Source organism: Typopeltis vanoorti, chromosome 1 (genome assembly GCF_054136105.1).
Source record: "Typopeltis vanoorti isolate ZY-2024b chromosome 1, IOZ_Tvanoo_1.0, whole genome shotgun sequence".
In the NCBI taxonomy this organism is placed as follows: domain Eukaryota; kingdom Metazoa; phylum Arthropoda; class Arachnida; order Uropygi; family Thelyphonidae; genus Typopeltis; species Typopeltis vanoorti.
The window spans coordinates 150,100,807-150,122,495 of record NC_143549.1 but is presented as its reverse complement, the minus strand read 5'-3'; the positions used below and the strand labels follow the sequence as shown (position 1 = coordinate 150,122,495).

At 36.5% G+C, this 21,689-nt stretch overlaps 1 protein-coding gene across 2 annotated transcripts in view; it reads right to left on the bottom strand.

Annotated features, from left to right (window-relative positions):
• Nucleotides 1–575: 575 nt before the first annotated feature.
• LOC150110535 (ADP-ribosylhydrolase ARH3-like) overlaps nt 576–21,689 on the bottom strand; it is a 164,820-nt gene continuing 143,706 nt past the window's right edge. For both annotated transcript variants that reach the window (XM_090394618.1, XM_090394624.1), the window contains exons 7-8: nt 9,253–9,455; nt 576–947 (exon numbers count right to left, since the gene is read on the bottom strand). In XM_090394618.1, coding sequence (XP_090250744.1) covers nt 947; nt 9,253–9,455 — 204 coding nt within the window. In that variant the 3' untranslated portion in view covers nt 576–946. The remainder of the gene's footprint in view (nt 948–9,252; nt 9,456–21,689) is intronic.

Below are 21,689 nucleotides of genomic sequence, written 5' to 3'. Positions count from 1 at the left end.
ACTTTTTCCAACTGAAAAAAGAAGACCTGGAAGACCAAGGCTGAAATTAATAAAGAACATCTCGGGATGCAGAACATATAAGGAACTTTTTCGAACAGCAAGAAATAGAGAAGACTAGAAGATCCTGCTCAAGAGAAGACTCAACCCATCTTAGACAGAATAAAAGAAGAAGGTCCAAAAAAACCTGCTCTAGAGACCAAACATGGAACTCTTTCCATCATTTCAGGCCTCCAATAAGCAGGGCAGTGGTCTCACACTGGAAGATGAAGTTCATCTTCTACCTGAGGAAAATCACAAACATCCATATCCATGGCAGGATTTGAACCCACTACCTGTTGGTTGGAGAACAGCTATACTAATCATTCAGCAAACAAAGGCTGACCTCATTCAGGTCAAATTGACACATCAGTGTATAAATCAAGTGCTTATGTGATACTTCAGTTATGGAAATCTATTATTATTTATGTTAGACTGATTTCCTATAAAAATGTAACAAATAATTAAATAGATAGCTTTATTTCCAACGTTTGTAAGAATTTAAAATAAAAATCACAGCATATCAGACAATTGTATGTTAACTTCAGTGTTTATTATATACAATAAAAAATTTTTATATGAAATAACATATGCAAATAACACATTTAGATACGAACTATTTAGCAATGCATTCAAAAAAACATTTTGTTCAGTCATAATAATGTGTACATAGTAAATAAAATCACTTTCTATTTGTGTTTTGAAAATTAAGAATTGCAAAAATATCCTTTTCACTACAGTTCAATACTTTAAATTTCTTTCTCTAGAAAGCATGAGAATTTGTTCTATCATAAATCACTCGATGAACATGGCAGATTCACTGCATTCACTGATAGTGAAGTTAAATGATGCATGTAACAAAGGACTCACATCAAAAATTTCATAAATTTTTTACCTTGCCTCTCTTTATTCTGAAAGTAAAAGAGATAACAAATTCAATTCTAGAACTTCAAATATATGCATAATTTTTATTATTTTTTTTAATGAATACATTCCAAGATAATATTTATGAGAAATCTATCAGAGCACTAACATAATTCTCACACCCACATGTCCATATCCAAATATATCCAATTTTAAAATAAATTCTTATTCAACATCAAGCTTTAAGATAAACACAAACTCTTACAATATAGTAGTTCATTGACTCAGCTGCACTAGTTGTGAACTTCAAATGGTGCACACATCAATTCAAAGGATTTTAATACTTATATTTTGATAATCACCATTAGGCACTACCAGCACAAGGCGAAGAACATGACAATAAAGTGTCTTAAAAAATTCATACAAATCAGCTTGTGGCAGTTTGTATAACTGATGATTTCAAACAAAAAGTGGGTACACATTCAATTTTCGAACTGTGCACAAAGAATCACATGGTAAACTCAACAGGATAAAAGGAAAAAGGCTGCACTTAGCGAATTGTGTTTGAAGGACGCTCATTTCGTGAAGGAATAAAGTTGCAAACTTGGATGTCTTGCAATGTCTTAAAGACATCACTAGGTAAATTCATGTGGGGAAGAATTATTGGAAATTTAAAGAAGGCAGCAGAATTACTGATATTACCAGAGAGTTTTGGAATCTTGCATAGCATTGTATCCAAGCCCTGGGTAGCATTTCAAACTAATGGAATGTGTTCCAGACATTTGCTAAGAGGTTGCCCTTGCTCTACCATGGAGCATGAAGACAGAATTTGGGTTATAACAGCAAAATGTAATCGATGCACAGGTTAGCTTGTAAGTTGGCTTGGCTCCATTTAAGCACAGGTATGCAGATAACTCAACAAAATGTGGCGAGACATTTGTAACAAGTAGGCCTATGTGCTCCAAGTTCTGTAGTCTGCAGCCCTTTATCCACAGCTCATCATAGAACATGTTTTCAGTGATGTTGTATCCATAAAAATTTGACAAGACACCAATAGACTAATATACTCTTTACAGATGAGCCTCCTTTTAGTCTTTCCTATGATTCTATATAACACTTAATCTAGAGTGAAGGTTCTTCAACATCATGTTCAATTGTTCCATGATGCTGTAAGCAAAGAATTCATATTTATGGATGACAATGCCACACCACATCATACACAAGCAGTGGAGATACTTATGAAGACCAAGGATATTAATCGAATCGAGTGGCCAGCACGTTCTCCAGATCTCAACTCGATAGAACATGTTTCGGATGCAACAGGAAGATGCATCACTGCTCGAAATTCCCCTCCACAAAACAAACAAGGCCTTCTCCTTGCTCTGTAGGAGGTCAAATCCATGTTGACTCTCAGAGATAACATTGCCCTCATCTGCCCAATGCTGTATACAGTCCCTAACTAATATCTCCAAGTTCTTAACTACTGATGACATATAAACTGGCCTATAATTAGACACTTCCAGTCTATTACCATCATTATGCAATGGCACTATCTTGCTTTCCTTCCATTCCCTGGGCACCTTTGTCATAGCCAGACTTTCATTGAAAAGCCAGCTCAAAGGAGCCGTCAGTTCTTTAGCACATTCTCTCAGAACTCGTGGTGAAATACCATCCAGTCCCACAGCTTTACTGACATCCAGAGTACTCAGTATTTGGAACATGCTCTCCTCCTGCACCTCTAAACCTCGAACCTGTCCTATCCCTCTAGTATTAAAATTTACTCTTCCAGGATAAACTACAATAAAGTGTTTTGGACAATTCCACTATGTTTTCTACATCATTCACTCTGTTCCCATTTCTATCCCACAATGTCATTCTTTCACAATCATTTCTCCTCCTACTGGCCACATAGCTAAAAAATTCCCTATAATTTTCTTTGGAACTTTGGGCCAATCTCTTCTCATACTCCAGTTTTGTCTTCCTTTCCATAGTAGTCACTCTCCTGGCCTGTGTCTTATTTTCTTCATGCATCTGCTCTTAACCTGTCTCCTTATATCTCTTCCATAGCCTCTTTTTCACATGCAGTTCCTGTTTAATATTGTTTGTCATCCACTTTACACCAAACTGTGTCGTCTTCTTCACTTGTGGAATACAGATTACTTTTGCTGCTAACAAATATTCCTTCACAATTTCCCAAGCACTAATGATATCCCATCCTTCCAATTCTTCCCTCCATGAAACTTCCCCAAGTTGATGTCTAAGACTATTATAATCACCTGCCTTATAATTCCACATACGTTCCCATCTCTTTGATACTCCTGCATGTCTATTCATCTTCCAAGTCAAAACCACATGGTCACTCTCTCCAACTGGTGGGAGAGATGTCATCTTAGTTTTTATCAACTCTTCTGATGCTATGACCAAATCCAAAACTCATGAACCTCTTGTTCCCTCTATTACATGTTGCCTAAGACATTTGTCTCTCAAGAATTCTAGAAATTTCATTTCCTTACTGCTATATGCATCTTCCTCTCTCCAATTTATACTGCTGTAGTTAAAATCTCCTATAACAATCATTCTTCTTGCACTTGCCAAGCTCAACTGTCTAAATATCTCCTGGTCCCCTCCCTCTGTGCACCTTGGTTTGTAGCAACACCCCACTAAATATCCTGTCTTTCCCACCTCTACCTCACACCATATGCTTTCAAAGTCTCCACTCTTAGAAGACATAGGTCATCACTTATCATAAGCAGTACTCCACCACCCTGCTTTCCCTTCCTATCCTGCTGAAAAATGCTGTACCCTGCTACTTCTATTCCTGTTATTATATCCTCTTCTGACAACCACGTCTCAGTGATCCCAATAATCTTTGGCCAGGCTGAGCTATCAGCGCCACCAATTCCTCTCCTTTATTCCGGATACTCCTGGCATTAGTATAAAGCATAAAAATGCCACTGTTTCTATACCCAGCATTATCCCCTTTAGACTCCACTGTGTTCACCATTACCTGATGTCATTCCCCCTTCTCCCAAGTACTCATTCCTACAAGAGGCCACCCCTGGTACCATTCACCTTTGGGCATTCTATTTTCCCTGCATTGACACACCGAATTGTTCAGAACAGCAATCTCTCTAGATGCCTACGTCCTTCCTCATTCAAATGCAAGCGGTCTCTCACATACAATTCCTCTCTGTCTTCAAATGCCCTCATGGAATATGTGGAAACCCAGCATCCACATATTCCAATCCTCTCTTTTGACACATTCTAGCTATTATGTTATTCAATATTACTGCTCTTCGAATCAGCTTATCACTATCATACCTAGGCAACACGCACACTATCTTTCCTCTCTGCAACTTCTTTCGTACAACCTCAAGCAAGAATCTCATATCTCTCACAGCCCAATGTACATTACCTCTCAACCCTCTTAATTGCCATAGCCACACTTTCTATCATTTGCTTAAACTTGTTTGCTTACACTTGGATAAAGGATTAAACCAAGTATATAATTTCTTGGTATCTTTAATTTATAGTATAACCAAGTGGAAAAATTTCCAATAATTTCTTTTTAATTACAATGGGGAAATACAAATCTCTTTTACCAGAAGGGATAGGAAGATAGGAGCTAACAACATTGAGTAACTGCAGCTAATTACACTAGTTTGAATTTCTGCACTTTAAATGATTTTTTTTTTCTTTACTTCTCTACTTAAAAATGAAATTTAAGAATATGTGATATGAGTATATCAAAAATAAAGACAAAAAATAATGGCTTTCAAAGGAGAAATCCCAATAAGTAGCAAAATCATAATAGATAATAAAATATATATATATATAATAACAAGCATTCAGCAGGCTGCCTCAACACTCGCATCCTGCCATCAAACTGGAAACAGGTGAACCTTGATTCATCGGTGTAGAGTGCCGTTTTCCACTGGTCAATTGCCCAGTTCATACACTCTTTGCACTAAGCTCTTTGGTGTGATGTTCGGCTTGTGTGCTGCTGCACTTCTGGAAACCCAGTAAACAGAGTTCTTTTCATTATAATAAATTTAATTTAATCCTTTCAATTCAGAGTTCTTTTCGTACAGTATAAGTGCTCACCATGGTGTTACTGCCATTCTGGATCTCATCACAGATGGTCTGTGATGATTGTAGCTGGTCTGGTTTTTGCATGCGGCCCATTTTAACACTCTCCATTTGTTGATCACATCACCAACTGTTGATTCTGGATGTTTCAGTTGAGCAGCAATGGCACGTATGGACGTGCCACCAATGTGACAGCCCACGATGGCACCTTTCTCAAAGTCACTGAGTTCATGTCGTTTTGCCATACCACCTATGTATTCAACTGCTTCCTACTATCTGTACACCAGTTTTTAACAAACCTGGAATGTTCCATAATTTCAAATAACAGAGGTATCCAGACAATTGTTGGTAGATAGTGTAGAACGTTCTGTCTAAACAAACTTTATTATATCGAAATGTAGCATGAACCATGAAAAAGAATAAAGCGAACGGATTCAAATAGCAGAAATGAAATATCTGCTGTTTGAATATGGTCCAAGCGAGATCATAACACAAATGAAGATTTTGCAATATCTGAATATAAAACCAATTAACTACTGTATAAGTAAATTGTTGAAAGTTTATTTTTCACTTGGTTAGAGTATAATAAAATTAGTTTAATCCTTTATCCAAGTGTGAGCAAACAAAGTTTGCGCAGCGGTTGGTAGCTTTCTCCACCTTTGCAACGAGTTGCCCTGGGTTGTTGTATCACCTTACCCTAGTCCTGAAGATACTTCAGGCGCAAACTTTGTTTGCTCACACTTGGATAAAGGATTAAACTAATTTTATTATATTATGTATAAGTAAATATAAACAAAAATGGTTAGAACATCTAAATCAATAGACAATAGTAGACTGCCAAAAATAGTACACGGATATAAAATATATAGAAAAAGAAGAATTGGAAAACCAAGAAAGCCAGCCATGAGTCCAGAAGAGGCCAATTGGTCTAAAATCCAAGGTAGGAAGAAAAAAAATTTCTATAATTGCTGTACTTCAGAAATTTTGGGTGCTGACAATCTTTTATATTTTGAAAGTAAAATATATGTGAGTTTCTGTAGCTCTATAATGCAAGGAACCTTTATTGGGAGATTTCAATCAAATGGTGAATGGTCTCATACAGGAGTGGAAAACTTTCCTCCAAGAAACTCAAGTTTTTCTTTCCTCAAAAAGGCAAGCCAGCCTAACCACATAATGTACAAATGTAGGACACTACAGGAATAAGGATTAAACATCCTATAACATCAAGATTGGGTTTTGAATGCTTGCACAGAGACGTGGGGGTTTATATACCAATGTAAATCAGGAAGAAAGGATACATATACAGGACTTAACAAATACACCTGCCCTCTGGCTATATGACAAGTAGAATTTGCCAGCTGGTGAGAAGCTGCAGATTGGAGAAAACAGAATATTGTTTATTTAATAAAAAATAACTTTCTAAACAATTTTTTTTTTACTTTAAGAAAACACAGATGAATATGCTTAATATGAAGGGCCTGTCCTAGTAACAAATTATATTTTCTAAAAAATCAATGTATATTTTTAATGTTCTTTCTATTCTTATTATTTATTGATTTCTTCTTGGAAGGGTTCTCACCTAAAGTAAATGGTCTCCAAACAATGATCCAGCACCACTAATCATTTTATTGAATACTGGCTAAATGGAACAAATTATTAAAAAATGAGTGAGAGTCTTCACCAAGTACAGTTGTTTTTTTTCTGGTAGCGAGTAGGAGCTTTCATAATTTGTTGAGTCTTGTATGTGTGTATACACACACACATACACACTTGAATATACCCTTGCATGCTAGACTTGTTGGTCTTTCAAGGCCAAATAACTTCTTGGCTTCTTCAAATCTAATTCTCCTAATTACCACTCTGATAGGGCAGTTAATAGTGTATTATACAGTGTCAATCACATGCTATTCTTGTAGGTTTGTCTATTTTGAGTGATGAAAAACCATGTTTCTAGGAGGGAAAGCCCTGCTTCCTCCATATGTGACAGGCTAACTTATCTTCAACTGAAAAGCTCTTATAAAGGTTCTTCATGTCCTAGATGAGATTTGAACATCTTTCCAAACAAAGGGCATCATCAAAACTTAATGAGCTACAGAGGCTCGTGTGTATGTGTGTGTGTGTATTTTAATAATCAGAAACTGAGGTGGAATAATCTGAGGGGGGAAAATCATGTATCACTATAATGAAATCATAGAGTTTTATTATGTGCTTTGCTCACAGAAATATAGAAAAAGTTCATTTGGCAATGTAGCATTTGCTTAAAATTGTAAATAAAATAAAAGTTTCTGAAGAAAAAAAAAAATTAATAAAGATGAGTTATGTTAAAATGTAAATGAGTACTATTCTTAAGAGCAACAGTACTAAGTACAATACCAAAGGCAGAATTGTCCAGTCAAAAGAATTATGTGCACCTGAAGGCCATAAAGGAATCAAGCCCTACTTGAACAGCTCAAAAACTGGAAGGTCATTTGATAGACGACATCAATGTCATACAATGCATTCTATGTACAGAAAAGCAGAATGCATTGTATGTTTCAGATATTACTTTGCAAAAATTCCTTGAGGTGCCACTGCAAGGCTCATAGTAATCCATATACCACAAGGAAGGGGTATATCAACGAATATTAGTCCTCTTGCACAGCACCATTTAATATTCATAAGTAAACCCATTTGCAAATAAGACAGGAGATGGCATCCAATAAACAAGATGGCTCTATATCGAGGTGGCCAAAATGTGGCTCGTGAGCCACACGCAGCTCGCATTCACACATCACACAGCTCTTCATGATTTTAATATCGAAATCCTAAGGATAATTTCGATAAAGAACAAACTTGTAACTTATAAAAACCTACTCTTTTGTTTTCTTATGTAAGAAAATATTAAATATGTCTTCATTTGGAAACAGTAAAGAACAAAGGATATTGTGCTTTGCTCTTGTAACCTGAACATATCAAATTTTAATAGCGTGTAGGACTATCGTCTAGTAATGTAAATTTAAAACAATTATTATTATAAAGTGTTATTTTGATGGTAATCTAATTTCTAATACCGGGCACGTATATATATAAGACAACCTTAAAACTGGGTTAAAGTTATGTGCCCAGTATTAGAAATTAGGACCATCCTAAGTATTTGGATAAACCTTATATGAGTTTTTTTTTTTTTTTTTTTTTTTTTGTGTGTGTGTGTGTGTTCTCCCCCCCATACACACTACTACTAATTGCAGAATGTTATGATAGTTACTTTATGAGTTCATACGAAACTGCCTTGTATTACACCATATTGGAGCCAATAGGCATATGTCCCTTTTTCTCATTTTCAAATATAACAATTATTGTTGCAATTTAAGCATAATATTCAATAAAATTTATTCATTCAAGATATTCTCAATGCTTATTGTAATTACATCGATTTAGCATTATTATACATCCAGCTATGTGAAACCAAGGAACAAAAAAAAAAAAGAGAGAGAGAGAGAGAGAGAAAAAAAAAACAAGGTTAATAAAAATTACTACAATAAAAAAAGTTTACTTCGAAACACATTAAATCAAGTTTATTTTGAACAATTGAAATAATTTTAAAGTGGAAAAGCTGGGCTGGTTGGCCTAGTGGATAGCATATCAGCTCTCCAGCCAAAAGGCTGCGAGTTTGAATCCTGCCCTGGGCATGGATGTTTGTAATTGTTGGTGGAAATACTAGTAGTGGTCAGCAGTAGTAGATGGAGTTGCCGTAGATGCGGTCATTTGGTGATTGAATGGTGTAGACGGAGTTGTAGAGCAGGTACCCTCCCTCACTGAGTCCTTGGACTCCCTGGAGGTGTCAAATAATAATAATAATTCCTTGAAGTGCCACTGCAGACCTTAAATTTAGAAAAATGCTCTAGACAATAACAACAATAAAAAACAATAATTTTAGTTACTTATTAACTAGTAGAGGCCTCTTTCTTGTATCCATTTTTTTAGTAAGCTCCTTAAAATTATGTGTGTAATTAGTCAAAGCATTTCTTATAAGCTCGATACAACCTCACCATGAGCACACTCACCTACTCCAATACCATCGCATCAGTCAAAGGTTGCAGCTCTTCTAAGTCACCGGAATTATTTTGGCTCCAAAAGGACAGGACACATAATTGGCTACCCATGCTCTATATTCATAATTTCAGCCATTTAAGATGTTTTACAGACTTCAACTAGAAATATATATCTAAATCTTTAAAAGTATGGCCATAAAACTTTATCACAATAATGAAGAGGATAACTTACTATTTGTCTGCAATAATTTTGTATAAACGATCAGCTAATTCTTGAGAAACTCTCAGGCCCTGGCATTTTTCTTGTAGAATAACTGGTATAGAAGAAGATCCATAGTAAGACCCAGCTATACTGGATGCCATTGATGCTATTGTATCAGTATCACCACCAGCAGATATTGAAAAGAGCAGCGTCCTAACAAAAGGATTATCAGTCTAAATAAAAGAAAAGAAAGCTGGGTTAATTATTATGTAATTATGACTCATCGAATATCAGAAGTTAAGGAAATAATAACATATACTTAATTAAGACAGAAAAAACTTAATTTGTATAATTTCAACTTATTGTAATACAAGCAATAAATAAAATATTATGTGTCTTAAAATTAGTAAAACCAATGAAATAAGAAGAACAAAAGAAAAAAAACTGGAATTTATTGTTCACGTGTTATCAAAAGGTGATATTGGTAAACTGATATACAGAGAGCATGTGAATAATATGAGAAAAGAAAAGATGTAAAGATGAGAGGGAGGCCACAAAAACCTTATCTCATATATGAAATAATGGCACTGAAAAACCCAGTGTGATACTTTTAATGGCATATTACAACACAAGTAAAAAATGAAATAACCTAATATTTTGCTTATACTAATCGAAACATTTTCAAGGATAATGAGAATAATGGCAAACAAAGCAAAATTGAATAAGAACATAAAATTTCAAGCATATATCAGACATTGAAAGTTTATTTTTCACTTGGTTAGACTATAATACATTGAGTTTAATCCTTTATCCAAGTGTAAGCAAACAAAGTTTGCGCCTGAAAATATCTTCAGGACTGAATATGGTGCTGTACTACCTTACCGGTGTAGGCAGTACAACACCGGGCAACTCGTAGCAAAGGTGGAGAAAGCTACCAACACTCCTATCCCAGTATCTCCCATAATGCAAAACACATGCATTAAGGGATTGGCCACTACCCAGACTAGTTTCGATCTTTATTGAGGTCTCTTCAGTGGGAGCCAGGCCAGAGTTGGAGATACCAGGCAGAAGCAATAGCGAGGTCATCTTTACCTATAGCAGTTGCCAAAAGGTGTACCACCTATTTTATTAAATTATTCTGGATTTAGAGAAAGATGTTGAAAGTTTATTACACGGTAACTACAGTAATAAACTTGAATGGAAGTACAGATATTTCTTCCAAAAATAATACATCACAAGCATGTAAAAACAACAAGCAGATCAAAGAACAAGAATAGAAGGTATATAACAATCAGTTTACCAATTAAAAACAATTGTCGCATGCTCAAAATTAATATTAATAAAAATATTAAAACTATTTTTGATGTTCACATGAAATTAGAATCTCCCAATCTTTTTGAATGAGAGAGAGACACCTATTCTGATTCAGGTTAAGTCGATGTAAAAGGGCTTCACAACTGTCTATGAAAAGGCATTCATATTTAAAACTGCTTCTATGGATAAGACAAACTTCATCCCATCTGATACTGTCTTTAGTGTCAAAACTATGCTATGCCAGACCAGACTTTTAAGGTTTCACATATTCAATGTAGTACTGATGTTTATTAATTCAGAAATTCAAAATTCTGAGGGATAAATTTCTTAATCACCATATGACTGAAGCAACTAGAGGATTTAGTGTTTTCGATTTGGTGATAGCTTCAGAAGGTGTAGTTGTTAATGAGGTATTACCACTGCTCCCAGTTGGTGAGAGTGATCATGAGGTACTTCTTGCATGTGTGTGTGGGGGGGGTGAAACAAGAAAAGATTACTGGCAAAAAAAAAAAAAAAAAAAAGGACGCGTGAAATTATAAAGTGGGTGATTATTAGAAGCTCTGTAATCAATTAGCATCGATATGTTGGGTAGATGAGCCATGCAGAAAAGATGATAACTATGCATGGAAATTCATAAGGCAGTATGTGACACAAGAAATGTATAACTGCATTCCAAGGGTTAGTCAAGTAAATAGCTTGCCTAACCCCTTAGCAATGAATTGGATGAACAGTGAAACCAAACAAGCTGTGTTTGAAAAGAAAACGTTATGGAGGAGGTATAAGTCAGTCGGTGGCACTCAGATCCATGAAGATTATAAACTGCAGGGAAATGATGAGCATGAAAAAGAAGGAAAAGGTGCGGTATAAGAGGAGATTGGCTGGTCAGGCCAAAGTTAATTCAAGGGAATTCTTCTGCTAGTGGCAAGAGGAAAAATAATTATGACAGGTTGACACTGGTGGATAGTCATGGTAGCAGAGTAACCATTAAAAAGGATATACTGGAATTATTGACTGACTACTTCAGAATATAATTATACCGGTGTAAATGATGGCATGCATCCTGTAGAAGGAAGACAAGTTAGGAGGATTGAAAGTGAAAGAATCAGGTGTTGATTGGGTTTGTTTTATTTAGTGTTTGGCTAAATAAAATGTTATATGTACATATGACTATAGTGTCACTTCACACACAAGGACATACAAGATAATAAAGTAAAATAATGAGATGTATAAAAGGATACTTTAGTGTGAAGTGACACTATAGTCATATGTACATATAAAAATATACAAGCAAGCATAAAAATTAAAATTGAATGTCTAAGTTTGATGGCCAGTCAACAACATCTGTAGAAACTGTTATAAAGTCAGTTACAGGTCCTAAATAGGTGCTCTGAGGACAGTCAAATGTGATATGTTGTATAGTTTGGTTATCCTCACCACAACTACAAGAAGAAGAGTTTGGTCTTATCCCCCAAGTAAACAATGAAGTTCTGCACCTACCATGGTTAGTGGGAACCCTATTTAGGGAGGTCTATATTTTTTTTTTTGAGGTAGGTCAAACCCTGATGGAGGGCTATAATAAATTTAGTATAATCCTTTATCCAAGTGTAAGCAAACAAAGTTTGCACCTGAAAATATCTTCAGGACTGAGGTAAGGTGGTGCAACACCAGGAAACTCCGAGCAAAGGTGGACTGAGCTCTCATCACTCCTTGTCTCGGTATCTCCCATAATGCAAAGCACATCTCCTTGCAGACATGTATACTGCTATGCATTAAGGGAAGGGCCACTACCCAGACCGGTTTCGACCTATATTGAGGTCTCGTCAGTGGGAGGCAGACCCAAACATGGAGATGGATTAAAGACAGTCTGCAAGATTACTGGGGCTTGGGCAATCCACTCCATGTGCCATGCTATTGTTGCATCAGAGCCCTCAGCAACAAGTCACTGTGCAGTTATAATGGGTGGGTATCTTGACTTAAGTCTCTGTGATGTGAAGTTGTCAATATCAGAGTGTATAGGAAGCAGTGGATTCCAGCATATTTTGTTATATTCACAAATCAAGTTGTGTTGGCTTCATAGTTGTGGTGGTCATGTGGCTAAGAGCTGGTAGCCAATATGATGAATTTATTGTTCCAGAAATGATACGCATTGTCTGATTCAGAACAGTACCAATTAATTTAACATGTGCACTGTTCACAGCTGAGCAGTATTCAGCAGTTGAGTAAACAAGGCCCAGAGCAGATGTCCTTAATATGGGAGTACAAGCCCCCCTCCCAGGTTGTTCATGCAGTATATTATTTCTAGGTCTGAGTTTGGCAGCAATGTTAAAGAGATATCTATTAAAGGAGAGAGTTCTGTCTAGGGTTATGCCCAGATACTTTGGATTAAAATTTTGTGGTAATATGTTCTCATTTGGTGGCACTCTTAAGATATCATGTGCCATGCTATTGTTCAAATGGAAACAGCATGTTTCAGTCTTGGTAGTGCTTGGAATAAGACGCCACTTCTCAAAGAAGTAGGTTAGCTCATCTAGATCACTAGTTAGTATGTGCTCTATAGTACAGAACTTCTGGTGTTAGGATGTGATGCATAGATCATCAGCATATGTAAATTTTCTAGATGTTGTCCTTGGAAGGTCAGAAATATACAAATTGAATAGAAGAGGGGCTAGAACCGACCCCTGTGAGAGTCCACTGTTAAATATTCTTAACTTGCTCATATCATCATCTGAAACTACTACCTGTATTGTTCTATTAGACAGAACAGCATTGATCACATGGGTCAGTTTTTTACATTTCAGTATTTTAAGGAACTTGTAGATCATGCCATTCCTCCAAAAGATATCACACACAGCGATAAGTCTATAAAGACTGCACCAGTTTTAAAGAATTTTTGAAAACCAGATTCTATGAGTCGTCAGGGCCAAAACTTATCTTCACTTCTGCACCCAAGCCTGAAACCAGCCTGTTCACGAGGGAGAGTGTTAATAACAATAATACTAATTCTATCGTAAATAAGTCTTTCTAACAGCTGAAGACAGACACTAAGCAGTGCTATAGGTCTATAGCTTTCAGGTTTATTAGTAGGTTTTCCAGGTTTCAGGATGGCTATTATCTTCAATTTTTTAAATTCTGCCAATAATCTCATACTCTGTAGGATATCAGACAATTTTGTCAGCCATACCATTGTATTTGGTCCAGAGTTTTTTAAAAATTCAGGGTGAATATTATCAAATCCAGGTGCTTTACCAGTTTTTCCCTCCCTGGAGTGCAGCAAGTTCCTCTTTGGTGAATGGATTCGATAAATCAGTCACTTCAGAACAACCTTCTTGAAGTCTGGTCAATTCCTTCCTAATTATTTTAGTGTGATTTTTTTCTGATTTAGCTCTGGACAGATTCACTATCTGATTGGCAATATAATTGGCCCTAAGAGCAGCTTTTGCTTAGGGGCAATGGGAATTACCACCCAATTTTTTAAGGAGGCTCCATGCCTTCCTGCTTGAATGTTTAAGGTTCAGCCTTTCAATAGTTTCAATCCATTTGTTCTTTCTAGCTTCATTTAAGCTGTCAATAAGATCATCTGCAACATCTACACGTCTGCAATTCAGAAAGTCATTATAAAGTGCTTTGCTGGTTTCACTCCAGCCAGGTATGTATTCTTTTCCAGCACCTCTAGGGATGTGTTTTGTGGCTGTAGACATTACTATTTTCACAAATTTTTGGTATTTGCAAGGTTGTGGTAGAACCACACACATTTTTATCTAGATCTGATGAGAAGCTGTTCCAGTTTGTCTTTGCAAAATTCCAATGTGGCATTGGTGTAGTTTCAGTAAGTGGGATTTGAGGGCCCATCTCTATAAAGATAAGGTGGTGTTGGCTGTACATCCCCTTTATGGGGATGTACATCCCTTTTGCAGGGATGTACGGCAGGAGAAGCAGAGTATAGGATGAGGCAGGTGACCAGTGGTGTGCCTCAGGACTCTGTGCATGGCCCATTGTTGTTTAATTTGTACATAAATGATATAGGAAATGGCTTGAGGGGAGATATTCAGTTGTTTGCCGATGATGCAAAGTTGGGTAGCGCAATAAAAAATCAAGCCGATGTTGAGAGTTTGCAGGATGATTTAAATAACCTGGCAAAATGGGCAAGGGTAATGGATGTCAGTTCAACGTGGAAGAGTGTAAGGGGTTATGCATTTTGGGATTATACCGGCTGTGTACTACATTGATGGAACGGTACTCCAAGAGATTGATGAGGCTAGGGATTTAGGGGTGTTGATGGATAGGAAGATGAAGTTCAGGGAACACATTGCTAAGGTGTCCAAGATTACACATAGGATTACTTGGTTATTGAGGAATACACTAACATCCAGAGATAAAGAGGTTATTATTCCCCTTTATAAAGCATTGATACTTCCACATTTGGATTACTGTGCTCAGGGCTGGTCGCCTGGATTCCTTGGAGATGAGGAGGTTGTGGAGAGGGTTCAGAGGAGAGTGATTAGGTTGGTGAGTGATGTAAAAAATGCTCCCTACATTGATAGATTGAGAGCTTGTGGATTGCAGAGGTTGGTTGATAGGCGAAGAAGAGGGGATATGATAGAAACATTTAAATTACTAAAAGGTTTTTATAAGATTGATGCAGGGGAAATGTTTCAGCTGTGTGATAGTGATGGAAGAACAAGAGGTCATCCCTGGAAATTAAAGAAAAGTGTGGTTAACAAGGGTGTGAGAACAAGGTTTTTCACCTGGAGGGTGGTGAATGAGTGGAATTCATTGCCTGACTCAGTTGTGAGTTCTTCGTCTGTAAATGAATTTAAGAAGAGATATGATAGATATTGTTTTGTTAGTTTGGGTCTCCTGCGATGAATCTACTGACTCCATGGAGATACCCGTAATAATAATAATAGTAATAGTAATAATAATCTCAGGTCCCCAAAATTTTATCTGGGCTCAGAACCGGTATAGCTGATGAATCAGGCCTATGGCTGGGTCAATATACCTGACTGTAATCCATGTGTGTTCACCGGACCGGCCTGCCTGCTTGTGGGATGAAAAATCCAGATAAACTGGCAGAAAAATCCCTGCTGTCCATGCCTAAGACTGGCTAACTTGGCTATGGCTGAGGAAGATCCTTAAGCTCCTTGAATCGTCAATGGGAATCAAACCTAGGACACTCCTTCCCCAGGCATATGGTTGCGAAGTGCAAAGTCACTAGACTAACCATGCGGACAGAGGCCTCTTTGATTAGTTATAACAAAACATAAATCAGGATTGGTGTCACTGTTCCATCTAGCCGAGTTAAAAGTGCAATTATCCTTGGGATCGAAAATCAGATGTATGTTGTTTGCATCTGCCCACTCGACTAGCTTAGCACCATTTACATCAGAGTGCATTAAGGCTGGCAAAACTTCATTAGGCCAGCTTGTAGATGGTGGCTTGTAAAGTTGTTAACTTCTATGATAACGGTAGATATATTTGAAACATCGTTATCAGAAATAAAACGGACCTTAGTAAGTGAATTTCAGACATATGTGACTACCCATACATCTGATGGTATGTTGCTCCTATAAGATTGAAACCAGGAATGGAGCCTATTTCTCGTAGTTGTGACTCATTGTTTGCATGGGTTTCTTGTATGATGGCAACGTCAATGTCGTTAAGTAGTAAGACATTCACTCTTAGCCCAGCTGATACTTTTTATATTCAGCTGGCAGACTAAGCAGTTGTCCAAGGGACCAAGTCTTAGGACACTTCTGGTTGATAGGATGAATCCTAGTTTCCGTCATTGTAACTTGATAGACTGTTTGCATATGCATGTACACTAATCCAGGAGATTCTAAGATAGTCTGGATGGCCAAGTCGTTCTAGCTGATTGAGTTAGATGTTAATAAGGCTGTGATAATGGATGACATATTACCATGTATTTTTAAAGAATATGCACAACAGTTAGTTATGCCCTTGACCTGGTTATTTAATGAAAATCTTGCAGTGGATAAGGTTCCTAAGGAGTGGAAAGAAGGCAGAATAGTACCACTCCACAAGTTCTAGGTTCTAGAACAGAACTTTTCAATTATAGACCAGTATGTATATTTGCAGCTGTAGTCAATGTATTGGAGATATTAGATAGAGAACACAAGATTGGGTTGATGGACATAGCATTCTTCATGGTGATCAGCATGGATTTGTAAATGATAGGTCTTGTTTTAGCAGTTTACTTGCATTCTGTGATAAGGTAACAAGTGTGTTAGATAAGGGACAATCATATACAGTGATAATCTTTGCAAAAATATTCAACACATTACCACATGATAAGTTGGTGTGCAAGCTGCAGAGGATGGGAATAAATAGCACAGTAATCTGACCTCCTAAGCATGATCCTTCAAAGAACCTTGGTCAACTGATCCCTGAAACTGCACTTTCCCACAATACATTAGTGCTCTTGCTGCTGTGCAGTCAGCTAAATTTAATCGCATTTTTGTTTTCTCTTTTAACACTAGGTAATGTTTGACCACAGAAGCGAGAGCTGTCATTGGCAGATTGCCAAGAAGAGTCGATTCATTTGAAGGGGAGAAAGAAATAAGTCAATGCATGAATTTGTCACCAACACACGAAATCACGTGCTTTATATATAAAATTTTCCAACTTTTGTACAAGCAAAATAGCTACAACTTTAAATACTAGAATTTTCATAGAAGAAAAACTAATTTTCTGATATATAATAATAAACACTCATCCCATGAAACACATTGATTACCCTATTATTAGAATGGATTCACCTTCTTCTGACATGCGCAGAAGTGTTGAGGGGTTTCACATCTGTGGTCAAACAGTATCATTCTATAGATATATAGAAGTATGCTAAACTGCAAATATACATTGAATGGTAATATAACGAAAAAAAAAACATTACATTATCGGTTTAAAAAAAAAATATATAATAAATATGGTGCCTTAAATGAATTCATCACTTAGAATGACATCCTAATGGATGTAATCCTAATTTATATATGTGGTCTCTTATTTGCTCAGCTATGGTTAAGTTGATGTTTATTCTTCTTTTTCTCAATTTACTTTTTGTTGGCTCTCACATTTGCTTTTAGTTGGCTAAGAAATATTGATGTTTATACTGACTTCCTAAATTTAGCTGAAACGAAAATTACAAGCATTCATATGTACAATCTCTGAAGAAATTTCATATGCATATTTTGCTTGCTCTTTTTAAAAAATCTGGCTGTTATTCCTTTCTAAATTGAGTTAATTTAAGTAATGCAAAATTGAAGCATCAGTACATACTGCCAATTTGGCATTTGTACACTACAGAACTAAAAAATATATATGTATATATCACATTCCTTTCATTCCTTGTTAACTGTCAATGGGAAGTCTGTATTTACAGTTACTCCATAAATCCATGGGCTGTATACTTTTTAAAACAACTGGAAACAAAACATTCACTAATCACCATATGATGAGTGAATCAGGAATGATTCACTCATCATTTGGTGCCAGAGAATAAATGCACACATGAAGAGCAATTAACTTTTGGCTTCAAAATAACATTGCTAAAATTTACACAAATCTACATGACTGATGTTAAGCATTCATACATGGCTCTAGGTAAATTCATTTCCTGGCCACTTTTATGTTATCAGGCATTTAATAATACAATAATATACTGTATGCTACTACCATAAAATATGTCAAAAACATTTCTAACTTATCAAAAATATTTCTACATTAAAATTATTTCATTTAAGAATTAGTTTATTATTATTAATTCTAGCATGACAATCATTTCGCAGAATTATGCAATACTACTTAAAAGATGAATAATATAAATAAGGTTTTATGAAATATTAATTAGGCAATGTGTATTTTACTTGTATAAATATTCAAGAAATACACACTACCCAGATGAGAGCAGTGTGTTTTTACAAATATGAAGTTATAACATTACTATTATTATTAAAAGAGTTGGGGAGTCAGGAACTCATCGAGGGAGGCCACATACTACACACACACCAGCTGTCATACGTGTTTGTGAATTTATTCACACTGCTCACGCATACCACATCCAATGGCAATCCATTCCAATCGTGCACCACCCCATGAGAGAAAAATCTAGCCCTCACCCCCCATCTTTGCAAAATTCGTTTTCAGCTTCCAAGGATATCTTCTTGTCCTTTCTCAACTCTCCATCAAATGAAATCTTGTATGACCCTTTCAGAAGTTCATACATCTCAATCATATCACCCCTCATTCTCCTGTATGCTGGTGTCTACAGTCTACAAATTCTTAATCTGTCTTCATAATCAGTATTTCACAATTACGATATCATTTTTAAACTCTCTCCACTGTATCAGAATCATAATGGAAACAAGGAGACCAGACTTGCACAAAATAGTCCAATGAGGTCTTATCAAGGTGTTGTAAAGAGGCAAAAATGACATACTTTTCTTTATATGTCAGAGTTCATTTTAGCATTGTAATTATATTTAGAGTTGTATTTGCAATCTTTGCTACATGGCCTCTGAACTTTAACTTGCTATCTACCACTCAAAGATACCTAGCCTGATTAGTTCGTATGAATCTCTTGCTTAATAAGATTACACATCCATTTGACTCCTACCCTATTTATTCTTCGAACTCTAGGGATATATTCTGATATTAAATTGTTTAAGTATTTTTTAAATGCTTCCAATGCAGTGTTGATATTCTTCCCATCCTGCAACTGATACCATTGCACTTATTTATTTATTTATTCGCATGGAGTTTCCTCCCTTTTTCTCCCCCATCCCTATTGGGGCGAGTTGAGCTCCCCCCTCATGGGGGGGTTAAGTATTTATGGCTGTAGATCCGTATGTGTTCACGGGGCCGGTTTGCCTGCTTGCAGGATGAACAACGCCAGATAAACTGGCAGAAAAAACTCTATTGTCTCCGTCCAAGACCGGCTAACTTGGCTATGGCTGAGGAAGATCCTCAAATTCCTCACGTCTTCAACGGGAATCAAACCTGGGACACTCCTTCCCCAGTCATATGGTTGCGAAGTGCACAGCCACTAGGCTAACCATGCAGACACCATTGCACTGAATTCAGTATGCTCCTCAGTTAGTTATAATTTCCTGCTTTGTAGTTGAGCATTAATGACAAGTTTATGAATGCAAGATTCATAAACTACTCACTTCCCAAGTGAGTATTGCATGATCACTGTCACCAACTGGAGGCAGGATACTTTAACTGAATCACACTCTTACACTATAATAAATTCTAACATACTCTGAACTCAAGTTCCTTTTGTCACATGCTGCTTGAGGAAGTCATACCACCACAGCTCAATAAATTCGGATTCAGAAAGTTTTTTTTTTTTAAACCAAGTTTATATTTATATACATATAAAATAGCTTGGCATCTTTAATTTCAGATTCATTTTTCTCATAAGATTTTACTGCTACCCAATCAATATTTGGATAATTAAAGTGTCCCATTATGATTACTCTTTTCGTGCCCATCGTCTCTGTTTGTTGATTCTTTTCTTCATCACTAGCAAACCAACCCCCCCCCCAAGTCTGTAACAACATCCCACTATATAATTGATTTTGTTAGATTCCACATCACACCAGACAGCTTCAAATTCTCTGCCACATGAATACTGTTACTAGTACTACAATCATAGGTCTCAAGACTAACTGGATTCAAGTCATCTGATATCATTAGCAGCATGCCCTCTCCTCTCCAATCTATCCTTTCTAAAAATACTGTACCCTTTACACTTGATACCAGTTAATATGTCTGATTCTGATAGCCAGATCTTACTAATGCTTATAATATGAGGACACAACATATTGACTAAGGCAACAAACTCTACTCCTTTGTTTCTGATACTCCTAGCATTTGTATATAGACATAGTAATCTACCTGATGCTCTTTTGTATTCTCTTGTCTGCGTGATATATTTGGATGAGAAGAATCATTCTCTCCTCGTAATGATTTCCACAATAATGCCCATTCCCATCGTTAGCACAATTATATAACATTGTTGCTCTTACACTCGCTAATGTTCTCACTATTCCTCCCATTATAATTTATTATTATTATTATTATTATTACATGACACCTCCAGGGAGTCAAAAGACTCATCGAGGGAGGGAACCCACTGCACAACTCTCCGTCTCCATCACTCAATCCACCAACTACAGCATATCACATCATCTACACCAACATCATCTACTGCTGACCACCACCACTAGTATTTTCAAAGATAATCACAAACATCCATGCTCAAGGCAGGATTCGAACCTGCGGCCTTTTGGCTGGAGAGTGGATATGCTAACCACTTGGCCAACCATGCCGGCTAATTTCCCCTGATTGTCTGTGTTAGGTCTCAAACCAGTTATTAGTTTTCCAAGACTCCTGATATCAAATGCATTCAGGTATAGGTCCTCCCTCTTATAAAAATCTAATATTCCCTCAAACTCACTCGACACGTCCAAAATCTTGGTTCCATTTATTCTACACTGCCTATGCACTGAATCGTTTGCCATCATAGCACTTCTTAATTCATTTTTATCATATTGAGGTAATATACTTACTATTTTCACTTTCTCACCTCTTCCAACAATTCTTTCATATCCTCTCTCATACTGAACTTATCACTTGATAAATCATTAGTAGAGTCATTCAGTAGAGTTATTCTTTCATATTTATTCTTTAGGATTTGTCTTTTGCTTATGTAACCATACAGTTCTTTAGGATTTGTCTCATACTCAGATGTAGCTTTCCATACAAAGTTTTGATTCTTCTAGCCTGCTGCTTATAATTTTCATAACGGACATCAAACGCATGCACAAAGTATTCCTTGCATATGATCCTTTTCGTACAAATCTCTTGCTTGAGTACACATCCATTTCACTCCTGCCCTTCAAACATTCATAAACTGAGCCACTTCCCAAGTGAAAGTACTCACTTGAGAAGTACTGGATGAACACTGTCATGTAGTACTTCTCAAGTAAGTACCACATGACCACAGTCACCAACCAGAGGAAGAATAGTTATGTCTTTAAATGAAACACTCTCTGACACTATAATCAAATCTAGCACTCTTTGACCATGAGTTTCTTCTGTCACATACTCTGAAGAAGTTCTCTCACAACAGC